This window comes from Giraffa tippelskirchi, chromosome 7 (genome assembly GCF_054371585.1).
Source record: "Giraffa tippelskirchi isolate mGirTip1 chromosome 7, T2T-mGirTip1v1.2.pri, whole genome shotgun sequence".
NCBI classification, from domain to species: Eukaryota; Metazoa; Chordata; class Mammalia; order Artiodactyla; family Giraffidae; genus Giraffa; species Giraffa tippelskirchi.
The window spans coordinates 100,534,321-100,551,502 of record NC_137281.1 but is presented as its reverse complement, the minus strand read 5'-3'; the positions used below and the strand labels follow the sequence as shown (position 1 = coordinate 100,551,502).

Genomic DNA, 17,182 nt, shown 5'->3' with positions numbered 1-17,182 from the left:
TAAAGAAAATGTACTTTTTTTTAGAGACCTACAATTATTATCATATCTAATGTCGAGAAATGAGATGCTTTCTCCTTCAGATTAGGGACAAGTCAAAATGTCTCCTCTTACCACTCTTTTTTTTCTTTTTTAAAAAAATTATTTTTTTCTGATCAAGGATAATTGCTTTACAGAATTTTGTTTTCTGCCAAATATGAATCAGCCATAGTCCTCTTACCACTCTTACTCAACATCATACTGAAAATCCTAGCTAATGCAATAAAACAAGAAAAGGAAATTTATAAAGATTGGAAAGGAAGAAATAAACTTTTCATTCACAGATGATGTAACTGTCTATGAAGAAAATCCTGAACAAATAACAAAAAGAAAAAAACATTTCTGGAACTAATAAGGAAATATAGCACAGTTGAAGGATAAAAAGTTAGTATATAAAAGTCATACACACACAAAGAGAAATATTTTGGTATGAGTCACTATGAACTTGTGTTTCACTTATTATAAACACAGTCAGTTAAATACAGAAATATAGATACATCTGGGATTAGCCCTAGGACTCTGCATTTTAAACTGGCATCCCAGGTGATTCTGATGCAGGTAGTCCAAAGACCACACTTTGAGGAGCACAGAGTAGCTGAATACAGTTGAAACACATGGGCTCTTCAGTTGCCGGGCTGTAAGGCATCCTTGAGCAAACTGCTTCTCCCAATAAGGAGTGTGGCAGGTCAGCACAGACCTTTTTATTTAAACAGAAGTGACATATCACTAACGAACCAGCCTTAGGCAAACAGTTAAGAAGACAAGTCTCCAGCCTCCTGCAGCCTCCTATTCCATAACTTTTCACCACCTTCCATGGAACTCCTTTCATAACTGTGAGCCCTAATTCTGTTCACCACTCCACTTTCCCACTCAGAATACCTGCTCTGGAGAAGAGATGTGATCATGATTCCTTACTGTTTTACTATGAATTTAAGTCAGTGCATTAGCTCTCTCAAAAATATTTAGTCTCAGGCATTTATAAAGTATTAGTCTCTAGTTCAGGAATAGAAAATAACAGCTCCAGTTTCAGAAGGAAGCAGGAAAGTATTTGGGGGCAGGAGTATGTTAATAAGCCACTTGGTCAGATCCAGGATCTTTGGTCTCAGGCTCTGAACCACTTGATCTCCCGTCCCCAGGAGCTGTCTCCTGCCCTGTCCCTCCTAGCCCTACCTTTGGCCTTTTCCACATGATGGCCTTCATCTTGGTTTTTTGGCTCAGCTCATGGGAGCCCAGGGATTGGATGCCTGCTGGGAACACACGGTCTTCAAAGAGGCACTTCTGAGCCAGGCACCGTTGTCTGAGAACAACAAAATCCTGCCCCTCATACTTGATGGGCTGTGTGGCAGTGCCCTCTCCGTTTCTCCTGTCCCTCTCACGGATCACACGGTCACAGAAAAATCCTGGCAGCAGGTAGGGCATGGTGACCACTCAGGGAGTGGAGTTGGGCCTTTGCTGTTGCCTCTTTCCTGCTGCGAGCTCGGTCCAGGCCTAATCCTCCCGTGAATGGGCCGGAGCCTATATAGCTCCTCCACCCTCAGCAGCGCGATGCAAATGAACACAGCCCAGAGAAAGGCCATGGTCAGAGTCAGCAGCTTTGGCTGGAGGCCCCTGAGCCCATGGTCAAGGGGCAACACCATGCCAGTCAGACAGGGAGCCGGCAAGGGGAGCAAGAGAGCCAGGGACAGCCCCAGGACAGGTCACAAGGCCTACAGACCTTCAGGCTACCTCCATCAGCCTTGCTGGGATTCTTTCTTTAAAAAGAGAAAATATAGTTACAGGGAGGCTTACCCTGCCTCAGCAAAAGGCATTCAGGCCTTTAACACTGGCTGCCAATGGGATATAGCATGGGGCCTTAGAAACATGCTGTATACACTAATCCTATACAGGCTGCTGAATGCATAGGAGGAATCTGCTCCGGGCCATTGTCTGAGGTTAATGAAGCCTTCATTCTCCTGATGTCCCTGCCCCATCCCCCCAAAGACGTTGACTGATCATTTCAGGACTCTAATCTGTGAGAGGAACCTAGAGGGTAGGTAGCTTGACCTCGGATGAAAGTCCCTGGGAAAGTGGGTTCCAGTGGCTGTGAACCGACACACACTGTTGTGAGTTCAAGACCTTTGAGGCAGAGAACAGGGTGGACCCGGAAGGAGGATAAATGTGTGTCATAATTATATTCACAAGAAATCTCGGCTTTTTCAAAATTTCACCATGCTCAAAAGGGCAGTTTGAGTGTGAGTACAAGGAGCTGGCCCGGGTGGAAACTCTGTTCTAGCAGCCTGTCCATCAGGAGGATGCATCTCCCTGTCCATTTGTGCGGGCTCATCAGTCTTCATCTACTACATGTTTCTCAGTGTGTGGTCTCTGGACTACCTACATCAGAATCACCTGGGATGCCAGTTAAAAATGCAGATTCCCAGGGCTCACTCCAGACCTAAGGATTCACATCCTCTTGGAAGGGGTCAGGGACTCTGCAATTTAAATAAACACACATGGAGATTCTATGTTCACTAGTGTTTGAAACTATCGCATTAGTTTTACAGAATACTATAATAGCTCAAAATAATTTTTTAAATTTATTATTATTTTTTAAAGTTTATCGTTACTATTTTTTATTTTTGGCCATTGCTCAGCAGCATGTGGTCCCTGACCACGGATCAAAACTCTGCCCCCTGCAGTGTGGAAGCCTGAAGACCTAACCCTGAACTGCCTGGAAATTTCCTCAAAATACTTTTTGAGGTCAGTTTTTTTTTTTAAGAAATAATTTTATTTTTATTTGGTTTATACATGAATAAAGTTTTAAAAAAATCAAACAGAAGTTACCTAGAGGAAGATCAGTCTCTTGCCCTGCAAATCCCTCACCTCAGAGGCAGCCACTTTTAATTCTTTTAGCTACTTTTTCTGATATTTACCTCTATGTTTTTAAATAATATGCTTATATTATTACTTTTTAATTTACTATCTTTAGAAAGTATCAATAGAGTTCCTACTTGGGGGAAGGAGGTTTAAGTTTCTCACATTCTGCTCTGCCCATCATCTTCCCAAAATAATGTCATAAATTTTAGAGAAATTAAAAATCAGTATTTACTTTAGTATAATTGGGTAAATATTGTTCACTTAGCTAATTGCAAAATTCAGACTTAAATTGAAGAAAGTAGGGAAAACCACTAGACCATTCAGGTATGATCTAAATCAAATCCCTTACGATTATACAGTAGAAGTAACAAATAGACTCACAGGATTAGATCTGATAGAGTGCCTGAAGAACTATGGACGGAGGTTCGTGACATTGTACAGAAGGTGGTGATCCAAACCATTCCAAAGAAAAAGAAATGCAAAAAGGCAAAATAGTTGTCTGAGAAGAGACAACAAATAGCTGAGAAGAAAAGAGAAGCGAAAGGCAAAGGAAAAAAGGAAAGATATACCCATTTGAATGCAAAGTTCCAAAGAATAGCAAGGAGAGAGAAAAAAGCCTTCTTCAGTGAACAATACAAAGAAATAGAGGAAAACAATAGGATGGGAAAGACTAGAGATCTCTTCAAGAAAATTAGAGATACCAAGGGAATATTTCATGCAAAGATGGGCACAATAAAGGACAGAAATGGTATGGACCTAACAGAAGCAGAGGTGGCAAGAATACACAGAAGAACTATACAAAAAAGATTTTCATGACCCAGATAACCACGATGGTGTGATCACTCACCTAGAGCCAGACATCCTGGAATATGAAGTCATGTGGGCCTTAGGAATCATTACTACGGACAAAGCTACTGGAGGTGATGGAATCTAGTTAAGCCATTTCAAATCCTAAAAGATGATGCTGTGAAAGTGCTACACTCAATATGCCAGCAAATTTGGAAAACTCAGGAGTGGCCACAGGACTGGAAAAGGTCAGTTTTCATTCCAATCCCAAAGAAAGGCAATGCCAAAGAATGTTCAAACTACCGCCCAACTGCACTCATCTCACACACCAACACAGTTATGCTCCAAATTCTCCAAGCTAGGCTTCAACAGTACATGAACTGAGAACTTCCAGCTGTTCAAGCAGGATTTAGAAGAGGCAGAGGAACCAGAGATCAAATTGCCAACATTCACTGGATCATACAAAAAGTAAGAGAATTCCAGAAAAACATCTGCTTCTGCTTTATTGACTATGGCAAAGCATTTGACTGTGTGAATCACAACAAACTGTGGAACCTTCTTAAAGGGATGGGAATACCAGACCACTTTACCTGCTTTCTGAGAAATCTGTATGCAGGTCAAGAAGCAACAGTTAGAACTGGACATGGAACAATGGGCTGGTTCCAAATTGGGAAAGGAGTACAACAAGGCTGTACATGTCACCTTGGTTATTTAACTTCTATGCAGAGTACATCATGTGAAATGCTGGGCTGGATGAAACACAGGCTGGAATCAAGATTGCAAGGAGAAATATCAGTAACCTCAGATATGCAGATGACACCACCCTCATGGCAGAAAGTGAAGAAGAACTAAAGAACCTCTTGATGAAAGTGAAAGAAGAGAGTGAAAACACTGGGTTAAAACTCAACATTCAAAAAACTAAGATCATGGCATTCAGTCCCATCACTTCATGGCAAATAGATGGGGAAACAATGGAAACAGTGACAGACTTTATTTTCTTGGGTTCCAGAATCACTGCAAATGGTGACTGCAGCCATGAAATTAAAAGATGCTTGCTCCTTGGAAGAAAAGCTATGACCGACCTAGATAGCATATTAAAAAGCAGACATTACTTTACTAACTAAGGTTTGTCTATCAAAGCTATGGTTTTTCCACTAGTCATGTGTGGATGTGAGACTTGGACCATAAAGAAAGCTGAGCGCCAAAGAACTGATGCTTCTGAACTGTGGTGTTGGAGAAGGCTCTTGAGAATCCCTTGGACTGCAAGGAGGTCAAACCAGTCAATCCTAAAGGAAATCAGTCCTGAATATTCATTGGAAGGACTGATGCTGAAGTTGAAGCTCCAATACTTTGGCTACCTGATGTGAAGAACTGACTCCTCAGAAAAGACCCTGATGCTGGGAAAGATTGAAGGCAGGAGGAGAAGGGGATGACAGAGGGTCAGACGGTTGGATGGCATCACCGACTCAATGGACATGAGTTTGAGAAAGCTCCAGGAATTGGTGATGGACAGGGAAGCCTGGCGTGCTGCAGTCCATGGGGTCCCAAAAAATTGGACGTGACTGAGCGACTAAACAACAACAAAACAATAAAGATAAGAAATGTTCAAGAGCTACATGAATTAGGGACAATTCTCTTCCTTGTTCATAATCAACAAAATGCATCTTCTAGTACATTTCTTAGCTATTTCTGTCTCTGTCCCTCCCATTTGCAGCATAATACTGCTGAGTTATTTCAGCTTATTCCTCCCATGATGTCTAGAGTCCTGTCCCCATTATGACTTCTGGGAAAAGCTGCTGTCTTATGGGATATAATGGGTAGCAGTCCTAAAAATTATTTATAGGATTGTCACTTTCACTGACACTCATGGCCCCCATCCACACTCCAGGATGGTGCTCTGATGACTGATTTCTGTTTAGAGAGAGGGCTGACTCTCAATTGGGTACCTCATTTTGCCTTTCAATTGCCATCATCAGTACTTCTTGATTCATTGTGCTAAGCAAGTCATATACAGTATCTCATTTAATCCTTACAACAACTCTATGAAAGTAGGAACTTTGATTTTCTTTTCACAGGTGAGGAAATCAAGACCTGGGAAAGGTCAGTAACTTGCCTGAGGTCACAGTGGTAAAAGGTGGAGCTGGGATATGAATGCAGTTTCTTTGACTTGAAAGCATGTGCACTCCCTTTGCTGCCTATCCTGATAGTAACTGCTGCCTTACCTTGAGCACCTACTTGGACTTTATGGATACTGGCTCAGAACAGCCATTTGATTAGAATATCACTATCTGCATTATAGAAAAGAAACTAAAAGCTTGGAAACTTTATGTGACTTGCTAGGGACAGAGTCAGGGTTCAGACCAGATCTGTTTGCTTCTAAATCCATCTGACTCAACCACTCAGCACCATGCCCCCAATTCTTCCTCTTTATGGCTAGTCCAGTGACGCAACTTCTCTCTAAACTGTCTGACAGGTGATGACACTAAAACAGATTACAAGAAGACCTCTTCCCAGCCAGGTTCACTGGAAACATACTAATCCTGAGAGAAGCAGCTGCACAGTGACTGGGTCCTAGACCCAGGGACAGAGCCTCGGTGTCCCTATGACTCTGCCTCCTCCCTCTCTTCTCACACTGGAATGGAGTAAATTTACTTTGTGCCAAACTAGGATTTCTTCTTTTCAGAATTGAGTAACTCAGGTCACGTGACACCCCGGTAAGGAAGTCACACAGGGTAGAGTTAATTTTAGCGGCGATGGGCAGTGGCAACAGTCATTAGAGCAAGAGACCTCCGATGTCCTGACAGGTTGTCAGAAAGCTTCCAAATCCAGGGTGCTGATGTAAAGGGCAAGCACAGGGTCCTAGGAAGTCAATGGTCAGCTGTGTTCTACATTTCACTCCTTTTCTTTAACTCCAGTTCAGGCTAAAAGGAACCAGGCTCCTTAAAGAAATGATTCATTCCAGGTTCTAGAGCAAGAATGTACAAGATGAGCCTGGGACTTTTTGTTGTGGCCAGAAAACAAGGAAGCAGTTGAAGATGAATGATGTCATGTCAAGTGATACAGGCAACACTGTCTGAAGATGGGACAATTTGAACATCAAAAAGAATAATGACTGCAACAGATACGTCTTTTAAAACATTGATCACACTGTTCATAGGGTATTATTTCAAGCTGTGATCCTCAGGAATAGAGAGAACATAGGAAGAGAGTTGATTCTCATTATTCATGGTAGTTACGTTCTATAAATTCACGGTGAATGTTCAGTTAGTGAATATTGAGACATCACACCTGGTGGAAATACAGCATTAGATTCCTGGGAGTCTCTGATCACAAGATTTTCATCAACCCATCAATATACAACCTTATTTTATGTGTTTCTGTTTAAAGATACCTTATTTAATATGTGTTATTAATTCATTTGGAACTGACAGCACCATAGCTCATGCCTGAATGAAGCTTATCTAACACATGTATTTTCTCCCTAATCACACATCCCACATCACAGCCTTCTTGCACTTTAGAACACTAAATAGTACTTCAACACAGCACGTGGGGAGCATATTAAAAAAAAATCATCAATAAAAAGTATAGAAATGTGAAAAAACATAACACCAAACAGACTATGAGAAGGACTCTTGTTTACAGTCTGAGAGCTGAAACTAGCAGGCAGAGAGTCACCTTGTCTGACTTCAGCTAGGGACGTGTATGGAGGGAGACAAATTTTTCACTGCCCTACACATGTCAGCAAATGACTGAAGAAGCCCTATGGATATTGACTTAGGGGTTACAAATAAATTTCAGTGAGTAAGTGAATTCACAAATAAAGAAGTCCTAAGGGTCAACTAATCATGGATCATATAGCATTGACATCTCCAGAGAGGGAAAAACCACATTTCTCTAGAGTCAGAGGAATTTTATGATGATTTGATCTGAAGCAACTAAAATAAGGATGGCATTATTCACAAATAGAGAAAATTACTATATAGAGGAAATCAGATGACTCTGTTTCACTGTCTGCTGGGTCAGAGCCAGATATAATGTGGTAAAATTGTGGCCGGAAAAGTTCTGGCTAGAAATAAGGATGAACTTTCAGACTATGAAAGGTTAATGCAGGAAGGAGCTGGGGACTTCGTTTTCCCTTCAAAACCTTAAAATCAGGAAAGAAGCCCCTCCACCTAGAGTGGTGGAAAGCAGTAGTTCCAAACATTTTCAATTCTATGATTTATAAGGAGTTTTTAATAGCAGTTTTTATACTCCTGTATAATATATACTATATATTCCTGGTGCTCTGGGGGTATATAATACACTTCTAAAAGTTCTATTGTGATTATTTAAATCTGAAGTTTGGATGAAAATGGTAAAGAAATGTCATATTTTTTAAAAAGTAGAATGCTTCCCGGGTGTGAGCTGAGGCCTCGTGGTTCCTTGGAGATCTTGAATCCCCACTCACAGCCTCTGAGAGGTCAGGCCCTCCTTGCCCCCACTTGCTTCTTTATGCTTCTCTCCTTTCCCCATTCCTGTGCTTTCCACATTCTGATTTGCGGGTGTGCTGGCCCAATCCAGCTTGTGAAATCTAAACACTAACTTCCATCCTTTACTGAGAAAAGTCACATACTTGCCTCCAGCATTTCACAAGTTCATCAATAAAGGGATCTTTGAGGTTCAGGTCAAGTGGGGGGGATGACCCTGGCAGGTGAAGCCTCCTACCTTGTTGCTTCCCCCACCCCACTTTGGTTTCTGTTCTAGCTCTCCTTCCTCTTGTGAGTAAATCAGCATTTTTTTTTCTTTTTTCCCCCCAGAAAACAACCATGTCCAGCCCCCTTCCTGTGATTACAAGAATCTTCCTACATTTTCCTTGGGTGTTTTCCTCCTGAAGAGAGAAGCTGAAGATTCAACCATGCTGAGGATTCACATATAAAAGCACATTTGGATAAACGTGTATAAAATAATCAAAGATAATTTTGTGGTGGTAACAAGACCTAACCTGAAGAATGTAATGATTTATTTTAGTTTAGTTTAGTTTTTGACGAGCCATGCAGCATGTGGGATCTTAGTTCCCCAACCAGAGATTGAACCCGTGCTCCCTGCATTGGAAGCATGGATTCCTAACTACTGGACCACAGGTCATGGAATTCTCCAGGCCAGAATACTGGAGTGGGTAGCCTTTCCCTTCTCCAGGGTATCTTCCCAACCCAGGGATCGAACCCAGGTCTCCCACATTGCAGGTGGATTCTTTACCAGCTGAGCTACCAGGGAAGCCCACTAGACCACCGGGGAAGTCCTATTTTATTTTAAAATTTTGTCTGGTGTAACAGCTTGGGAGAGGGAGAAGTTAGTTCTGCCTGAATAGTGGGGACTTGGGAAGGGGCAGGAGACCAGGTCAGACAGACAGCAGCAAAGTCCAGCTTCAGGGGTTGGATTCAGGATGATAGGAGCCCAGGAGAAAGAACTGATTTGGGAAGAGAAGTATGAAAGGGATGGCAAAACTCTGAGTTTAGGAGAAAAGGGGTCTTATTTGTCTTATTTCTCTATTCTAAAGGCACCCCCCCCCCATATTTTAATATTCCTGAAATTGTGACGCATCTTAAATTAGAAACTTCCTTTAATTGCATTCAGCTGGGTGGTGGTTGTGACCTTCCGGGGATACCTTCTGATAAGATCAAGAAAGTACCAGCATCAGAATCTTCTAGACTTGGTGAAAGATGGTTCATGATAAATTACAGCTTGGAAAACTTATCTAAACTCTATCCTTAAAAAGAGTGTAATTCAAGAAATTTTCAGGTTTGGAACTCTAAGGAGACAAAGTTGCCTGTTCAGAGTACAAACGGACTTCTGTCTGTCTGGAAAAGAAGTTTCCTCAGGTCTAGGCAGAGAGAGGGAAGCAACTGACCCAAGGAGTGCAGAAGAGCAAGGCTGAGAGCCAGGTTAGACTAGCAGGGCAAAGCACAACTGGATATGGGGCTGTAATAATAATAACAGGTTAGAGGGAAGGCATACACCAGAGACAGGTGGGTGAAGCTGAGACCCAGCTCTAAATTGGCAAAGGGTTGGGCCCTGAATAGATGGCATAGGAATAGGACCTGAGAGGAAAAGGTAACTGGGCAGCCTATGGCTAGAGGCCCAGCTACTGCCAGCAAATTATAGAGCACTAGATCTGGAGATCAGGGAACGGTGGTTAATTTCCCTAACTCCCAAGAGCCAGTGGAAACAAAGAAAGCTGAGCAGAAAGTGGCTCAGGGAAAATGCAGAATCCCAGCTGTCAACCCTAGGAGCTCAGAGGGCAGAGGAGGAAGGGAAAACAGATTTCCTAGGGGAAAAGCTGAAGGGATAAATTAGAGGTGGCTGTATATCAATGAGGGGTTGGTTCCCTGGTGGCTCAGACAGTAAAGAATCTGCCTGCCAAGCAAGAGACACAGATTTGATCCCTGGGTTGGGGAGATCCCCAGGAAAAGGAAATGGCAACCCACTCCAATATTCTTGCCTGGGAAGTCCCATGGATAGAGGAGCCTGGTGGGCTTCAGTCCATGAGGTCTCAAAGAGTCAGACTTCAAGAGCAACTGAAGAGCAATAGTAGCATGTCAGTGAAGCAGTTTTGACCTCAGCTGTGAATGGGAGGCCCAAATAGGCTATAACCTCTCCTGGCAGAGCCAAGAGACACTGAGGCTGAATCCATCAAATGCAGTTTAACGTGAAGTCTGACTTAACCTGGCTCCCAAATAGAGTTGATCCCTCCTTCTCTGGGATCCAGGTTAGGGTGGGGCTGGAATGAGATGGAATTTACTGAAAGGAAACTCTGTCTAGGGTCAGAGACAAGGGAGGCTCAGGAACATGTTGCCAGTCCCCGTTGCTGGAGGCCTTAGTGAGCTGAGCTGACTTGGAGGGTTTGCACCACACAGAACCCTGTGCCCTACGCCACAAGAGGATGAGTCAACTTGCCTATGGAGGGACCTTGGCCTAGAAGGTAGAGGCACCAGGAAGGGCAGAGGCACCAGGAAGGGAGATGCTGCTTCCCAAGGGAGAATTCCCTCATGGGCCTCTGGGTCACTGTGGAGTGATTGGGGATCCCACATTCCCAAGGGTAAGGAGGGCACCAGTTGCACAAGGTCTTGTAGCTGGCCCCTCATGCCTCTCCCCTCCAAAAGCAAAAGGGATCTAAGTTGTCCCTGATTTTAACAGTGATTGCAGGAGAGTATGGAGAAATAACCTGGAATGCACGAGGCAAAAGCAGATGGGGAAATGGGAACATGTGCTCACCTCCTTAGTCCCCAGGTTGTTAGAGCCAAATGCTGAGTGAGCAGCCATGTTCCCCAGGGCATTGTGATCCCCCATTATGTGGTCCCCTTCACACTTCCATGATGCACTCACATTTCACAATCAAACGCACTTTTGTATTTGATGGGGGGATGACTGGAATTGCCCAAAAGGACAAGCAGTTGCCTGCCCACAGGGGATGGTTCACACATAAATCCTCACAGTAGATAGACCACTTCATTTAGATCAGGCACAGAGTACTCAAATACATTACTGTGACTAGTATCTTGTTGGTCTAGACACAAATGAAGCAGGAAAGATGTTTCTGACATTGCCCTTTTTAGAGGCTGCACATCTAGTCATATTGGGAGCATTTTAAATTCATGGGCCTCCGCCACATGCCAGGCACCTGTAAGTCTTTGGTGTGGATTAACTCAATCTTCACAGCAACCTTGTGAGATGGGTCCTTTTATTGGGATTATTCCTCATTTTTCTGATGGGGGAATTAGTGACAGGCAAAGAGAAGAGTACGTGATCAAGATTACCCAAGTGTTATATATCAGGGTCAGAATTTAACCCGGGGTCAGGACTGGGCTCTTAGCCTCTCTCCCATTCTACCTCCAGCTCACAGGGCCTGCTGCTTCCAGGGCCCCAAACCCCTAAGACACTGCCCAGTTCCTTTTGTGGCTTGTGGAGAACCCAGTAAATGACACCCCACTTCTGTGTCTGAGGTTTTTTGTTTTTTTTTTATGGTATCATTTCCTATTTTATAAAGGAAAATGAGGCATAGAGACAAATAGTGATTTGACCAAAGTCACACAGCTTATAAAAGGCCGAGGGCATGCAGAGGGCAACATACATCCCTGGGCACCAGTTCGGTTCAGTTCAGTTCAGTCGCTCAGTTGTGTCCGACTCTTTGCGACCCCACGAGCCGCAGCACACCAGGCCTCCCGGTCCATCACCAACTCCCAGAGTCCACCCAAACACATGTGCATTGAGTTGGTGATGCCATCCAACCATCTCATCCTCTGCCGTCCCCTTCTCCTCCTGCCCTCAATCTTTCCCAGCATCAGGGTCTTTTCAAATGGGTCAGTTCTTTGCATCAGGTGGCCAAGGTATTGGAATTTCAGCTTCAACATCAGTCCTTCTAATGAACACCCAGGACTGATCTCCTTTAGGATGGACTGGTTTGATCTCCTTGCAGTCCAAGGCACTCTCAAGAATCTTCTCCAACACCACAGTTCAAAAGCATCAATTCTTCAGCGCTCAGCTTTCTTTATAGTCCAACTCTCACATCCATACATGACCACTGGAAAAACCATAACCTTGACTAGACGGACCTTTGTTGACAAAGTAATGTCTCTGCTTTTTAATATGCTGTCTAGGTTGGTCATAACCTTCCTTCCAAGGAGTAAGCATCTTTTAATTTCATGGCTGCAATCACCATCTGCAGTGATTTTGGAGCCCCCCAAAATAAAATCAGCCACTGTTTCCACAGTTTCCCCATCTATTTGCCATGAAGTGATGCACCAGTTACTACTACTACTAAGTCGCTTCAGTCGTTTCCGACTCTGTGCGACCCCATAGACGGCAGCCCACCAGGCTCCGCCGTCCCTGGGATTCTCCAGGCAAGAACACTGGAGTGGGTTGCCATTTCCTTCTCCAATGCATGAAAGTGAAAAGTAAAAGTGAAGCCGCTCAGTCGAATCCGACTCTTCGCGACCCCATGGACTGCAGCCTACCAGGCTCCTCTGTCCATGGGATTTTCCAGGCAAGAGTACTGGAGTGGGTTGCCATTGCCTTCTCCCTGAGTTTTGAACCAATGGATAAATGAATCAAATATGTAAGGCAAGTGGGAGTCGAAAATGCTACATATATTGTTCATAAGTCTGATCTTGGCTTCTAAAGCCCACAATTAGATAGATTTTGTTGCTAAGAGTTAAGTTTCTATAGCCAGAATGCCTGGGGACAATAACAGTACTCACCTCTCAGGGTTGTTGTGAAGATGAAATGAGTTAACATATGGAAGCACTTAGAATAGTTATTGTTGTGGTGAGCTCTTAGGGTTAATTGTGATCATACTATTCGCCAGTATGTATGAGTCTCAGGGAGTCTGAGGACTCCCCTCAGGGACCTGCCTTTGGGAAACTTGCCACAAGGAACAGCAAGTAGCTTGTTCCCAGGAGGAAAAAGAAAGGAAAGTGTTGGGCTTCACAGGTCGTGTTCCCTTTATGAACCCACCCTCCCTGCTCGCCCCACCCCCAGGGGAGGAGAGAGGCCAGGAATGTTGTGTGACTGCAGCCCCCACCGCATGGAGTGGAACACAGGTTTCACCCCACACCTGTCCCCAGTGATACTGGGCAAGAGCTATCAGTCTCCCAGAAGCCTTTTCTAGAGCCATTCTTCTCTGTCTGGGGGTTTGTCATGAAGAAAATTTGGCTTAACAATTGGGAAGTGGTGTAAGGTTTGGTTGCTTTCTGATCCTAGAAATAGATGCTGTTAAGTGAAGCCTGGAGGAAATCAGATTGTTTGGTTTGGAGACTCAGTGTGTGATGCTCTCTATTAGAAGGGGAGAGGCAGTGAGGCTGTGCCTGGGACGAGGGTGAGGAGAGATTGCAGGAGGGTGCGGTGGCCTGTGTCTCTCTTCTTTTAAGAGGAAAAGGTTGACGTGCAGCTGTTTATCTTAACTAGAATCATAGTTCGTCATGAGGAATTCTCCCTTTATCATCATCATCACCATCTGATTGTAATAAGCAATACTTGATTGTGAATAAAAATTCAGATTGGTGTTGACTGACTCTGCACTTTTGACAGTAAAAGCAGGAAGGGCCTCTCATAGGATATAGTCCCCTTTTCAGACTATCTGAGCCTGACAAAGGTCATTACATCTATGAGATGCACGGAAAACTTATGCCTCCAAGAAGTGCTTGACATTTCAGAAGTTCTACTCAAGGCAGTAGTTCAGTCTCAATCTCGTTGCTGTGTGACTGTAAATAAATCACATGCCCTTTCTGGACCTTAATCACTTCACTTGTAAGTGAAGGGGCTGGATCACATCTCCAAGATATTCCAAGGCTGACCATCTCTAATTCTGTATTCTAGCTTATACCAATGAACCCAAGAGGCAGTGTTCCCCAAAACTTAACCTCAGAGGAAACAGGGACATTTTAACAGAGACTGGGCTTTGCTATCTGGACCTTTAGAGATGGTACAAAGTTCCGGACTTGGGGTGGTAGCGGTAGTGGGAGCACAATTTAGGACAAGGCTTCTCATGGCCTTCCTTTCACACTGACAATGACAGTTTGTTTTGCGACCCTTCTAGGGCCTAGAGCATAACAGACCCATTTAAAGCATTTTTATTAATGTGTAGGTCTAAGTTTTAAACCTAAAATCCACCAACAATTTCACTAAAAGCAGTATTTGTAAGTTTTTGGGTTTTTGTCTCTGCAGTACTGTTAGAAAATGTTTTTAGGAACTATTAGGTTGGAACACAGGACTGTCCTCTCTCAGAGGTCAATGCTCTGTGATGTGGGTTTTCATTCACCACCAGCAGCTGAGTGCCTACTGTGGGCCAGGTGCTTTGCTGAGTGAGGGGCTCCGAAGAGGAATGAGAATGCTCCCTCTCTCAGCTGATGGGAATGGACGTGAGAAAGCTGGAAGGAAGTGATACCTGAGCGGGTTTTACAGCGAGGATAAGGAAGAACAAAGCAGATAAAAACAAGAAAGGCATGGCAGACAGCTTGAGCAAAGGCTGAGAGGTATGAGAAGACTTGGGATAACAGAGCAGCTGAGTGTGTCAGGGTCCAGGGGAGGGGGTGAAGGAGAGATGGACAGGGAGGCCAGGCTGGCTGGAGAAGAGGCAATCCCCCAGGTAGGGAGTTTGGACTGATCTCAAGGCCTGCGGGTGGGCGCCGGGCGGGGGGGGGGCGCTAGGGAGAGTGGCATAGTTGAAGATATTTCAGCAGGGATGTGATGTGTCCCAGTGCCCTGGCAGCAGGGCAGTGGCTGGGTTGGGGAAGGAAGTTCTTTCCAATCCTCTCTTCTAAACCGAGGGCCCTCAAGACAGTCATGGACCTCACCACAGAACCAGCAGGTGAGGAGTAGGGCCCTTGTGGAACCCACAGCGTGAAGACAGGGTTGCTGGCTATTTCATCTCAGGTTAAAAAGAAACACATGGCTCATGAATAGCACCGGGCCCCAATGCTTCTTTTTAGTTTGCCTGTGGCCATGTGGTTCTGAAATACAGAGCCCTGGAAAGAGGAGAGTAACAGTGAAGATCACTTTTTCAAGAACAAAATGTTAGGATTAGAAGGAGAAGCCCTAGCCATCATTTGTCCTCACCTTCTGAATGAGGAAATAAAGACACACTACAGCGAAGCCTATCCAGTTTAACCTGATGAAGCTAATAAACAGCACTCAGATAACATGGGTTCCTCAGGAGGGGCTCTCTGTCTCTGGCCTAGGTCAACTTTCCTTGCCTTCTGATCCCATAGCACCCTGAATGTTGTCTCCTGAAACTTGTCCATCTTGCTCAAAGCATGTCTTGCCCCCAGGACTCTTGGCTGCAGGAGACCAGAAATTTTTGTTTTCTTATTTACGCTGACTCCTCAGTTGCTTGCCTAGTTTCTGGCTCTAGAAGATGTTCAAAAATATTTATTGAATTAAAGAAAGGGTCATGCCAGAGGTGTGATCAGAGAAGGAAGCCTGGGAAATGTGACTTGCCTTCTAGTAGATCACTGTACATGGAAGCCAGAGGCTGGAAGAGCCATTAAGAAAGAAAGGGTTTTCATCCAGGCTGTCATGCATGTCCTGAATAGGCTTTGCTGTGGTGTGTCTTTATTTCCTCATTCAGGAGGTGAGGACAAATGATGGCTAGGGTTTCTCCTTCTAATCCTAACATTTTGTGCTTGAAAAAGTAGTCTTCACTGCCACTCTCCTCTTTTCAGGACTCTATATTTCAGAACAACATGGCCACTGGCAAACTAAAATGAACATCACAATTTTCACCCTTTAGGGAGAGAGTGAAAAAAATCCTAATAAGATGCAGGACATCCAACAGAGAGTAGATCTGGACTCCTCTCCAGGTCAGAATTTTGGAAGTTGTTGGGATATTCCAGTTTGGAATTTGTTCTGGGAAAGGAATATTTCCTTTTTATAGGGTGAATTAAATTGAGTTTCAATTGCTTTCGTAAAAAAACAAGATTTTTTTCAGAAAGAGAGCAAGGAGTGAGAATGTGCCCTCCTCCCCTGAGGACAGAGCCCCATGGAGCTGCTCCAGGATCCTCCACCCAGTGCCCTGTGCCCCGTGCCCCCATGAGCTATGCTGTGGGGTGGTGCTGAGTAGGAGGTTTTCTCTGAGGGAAAAAAAACCCAAGCAGCAAGCAGTCAGCTACTCACCGGAGGTCTCTTCCAGACAAACTGGATGGGGAACTTCTGGCTGTAAAACAAAGAGGTCTCATCTGGTGGGAACTCAGGATCCACAAAAAGAACCTTCTTTTCCAGACATTTCCTGTGAAGCTGCTCAAATGTCTTCTCTTTCACCCCAATAATGGGAAAATTGCGGCTGATGATGGCTGAGTAGATGCCACTTGGGTTTGCACCCCCTGCCTCGGTGCCCTTGCCCTGGGCTGCCTGGGCAATGGGCCCTGGGGATCTGGGCTCAGCCCCTGTCCGTGGGGCCACAGAGGCGCTAATGACGGTCGGCATGGCAGGCAAATTTGGAAAGAAAAGGTTTTTAAAGACAGCAAGATTCAGCTACCTTTAAGGAAAGGAAGCAACTGCAAAGGGGAAGTTCCAGTGATTCTGTCATCGGAAAGAAAAATGTCCACATCCAATTCGAAGTTTAAAACCCATCAGAAGGTCATCCAGCTTAAAAACTGAGCTGTGGTCCAGAAGCCATCAGTTTTCCTGAGGAAGGAGCCCTAAAGGATTTCTGCAGCAGTTTTTACCTGGGGGGCTCCTACCAGCAGCATACATACCAGAGGGAGAGAAAGGGAGTGAGGGTTGTGTTTCAGTGGCCCAGAGAAGCTTGAGCCAGGAAGACCAAAAATAGACATGAAGGAAGATCATGAGTATGAGAGCAAGAGAGAGGGTAGTGGTGCAGCTAGACTGCGTGGTAGAGAGAGAAGGACCTGGTCAGGGATGTCCCTGTGTTGCCATGAAGTGCTAATGTTGTCAGGAAATGAAAGGGGAATATTTGAGTAAGTTGAAACTGAAAATTAGCAAAGAATGGCAGATGCAGTATTGAATTGACAGA

The 17,182-nt window shown here is 44.4% G+C and overlaps 1 protein-coding gene across 8 annotated transcripts in view; it reads right to left on the bottom strand.

The window, feature by feature from the left end:
• Window positions 1-16,927, bottom strand: part of CAPN3 (calpain 3) — a 50,383-nt gene extending 33,456 nt beyond the window's left edge. For 6 of the 8 annotated variants that reach the window (XM_081507881.1, XM_081507876.1, XM_081507878.1 and 3 more), the window contains exon 1: window positions 16,324-16,927. In XM_081507881.1, the coding sequence (XP_081364007.1) occupies window positions 16,324-16,632 (309 nt within the window). In that variant the 5' untranslated portion in view covers window positions 16,633-16,927. Of the gene's footprint in view, window positions 1-1,206; window positions 1,520-16,323 lie in introns of those variants that run through there. The other 2 variants (XM_081507882.1, XM_081507884.1) reach the window with 1 other exon arrangement.
• Between the last annotated feature and the right edge of the window lie 255 nt (window positions 16,928-17,182).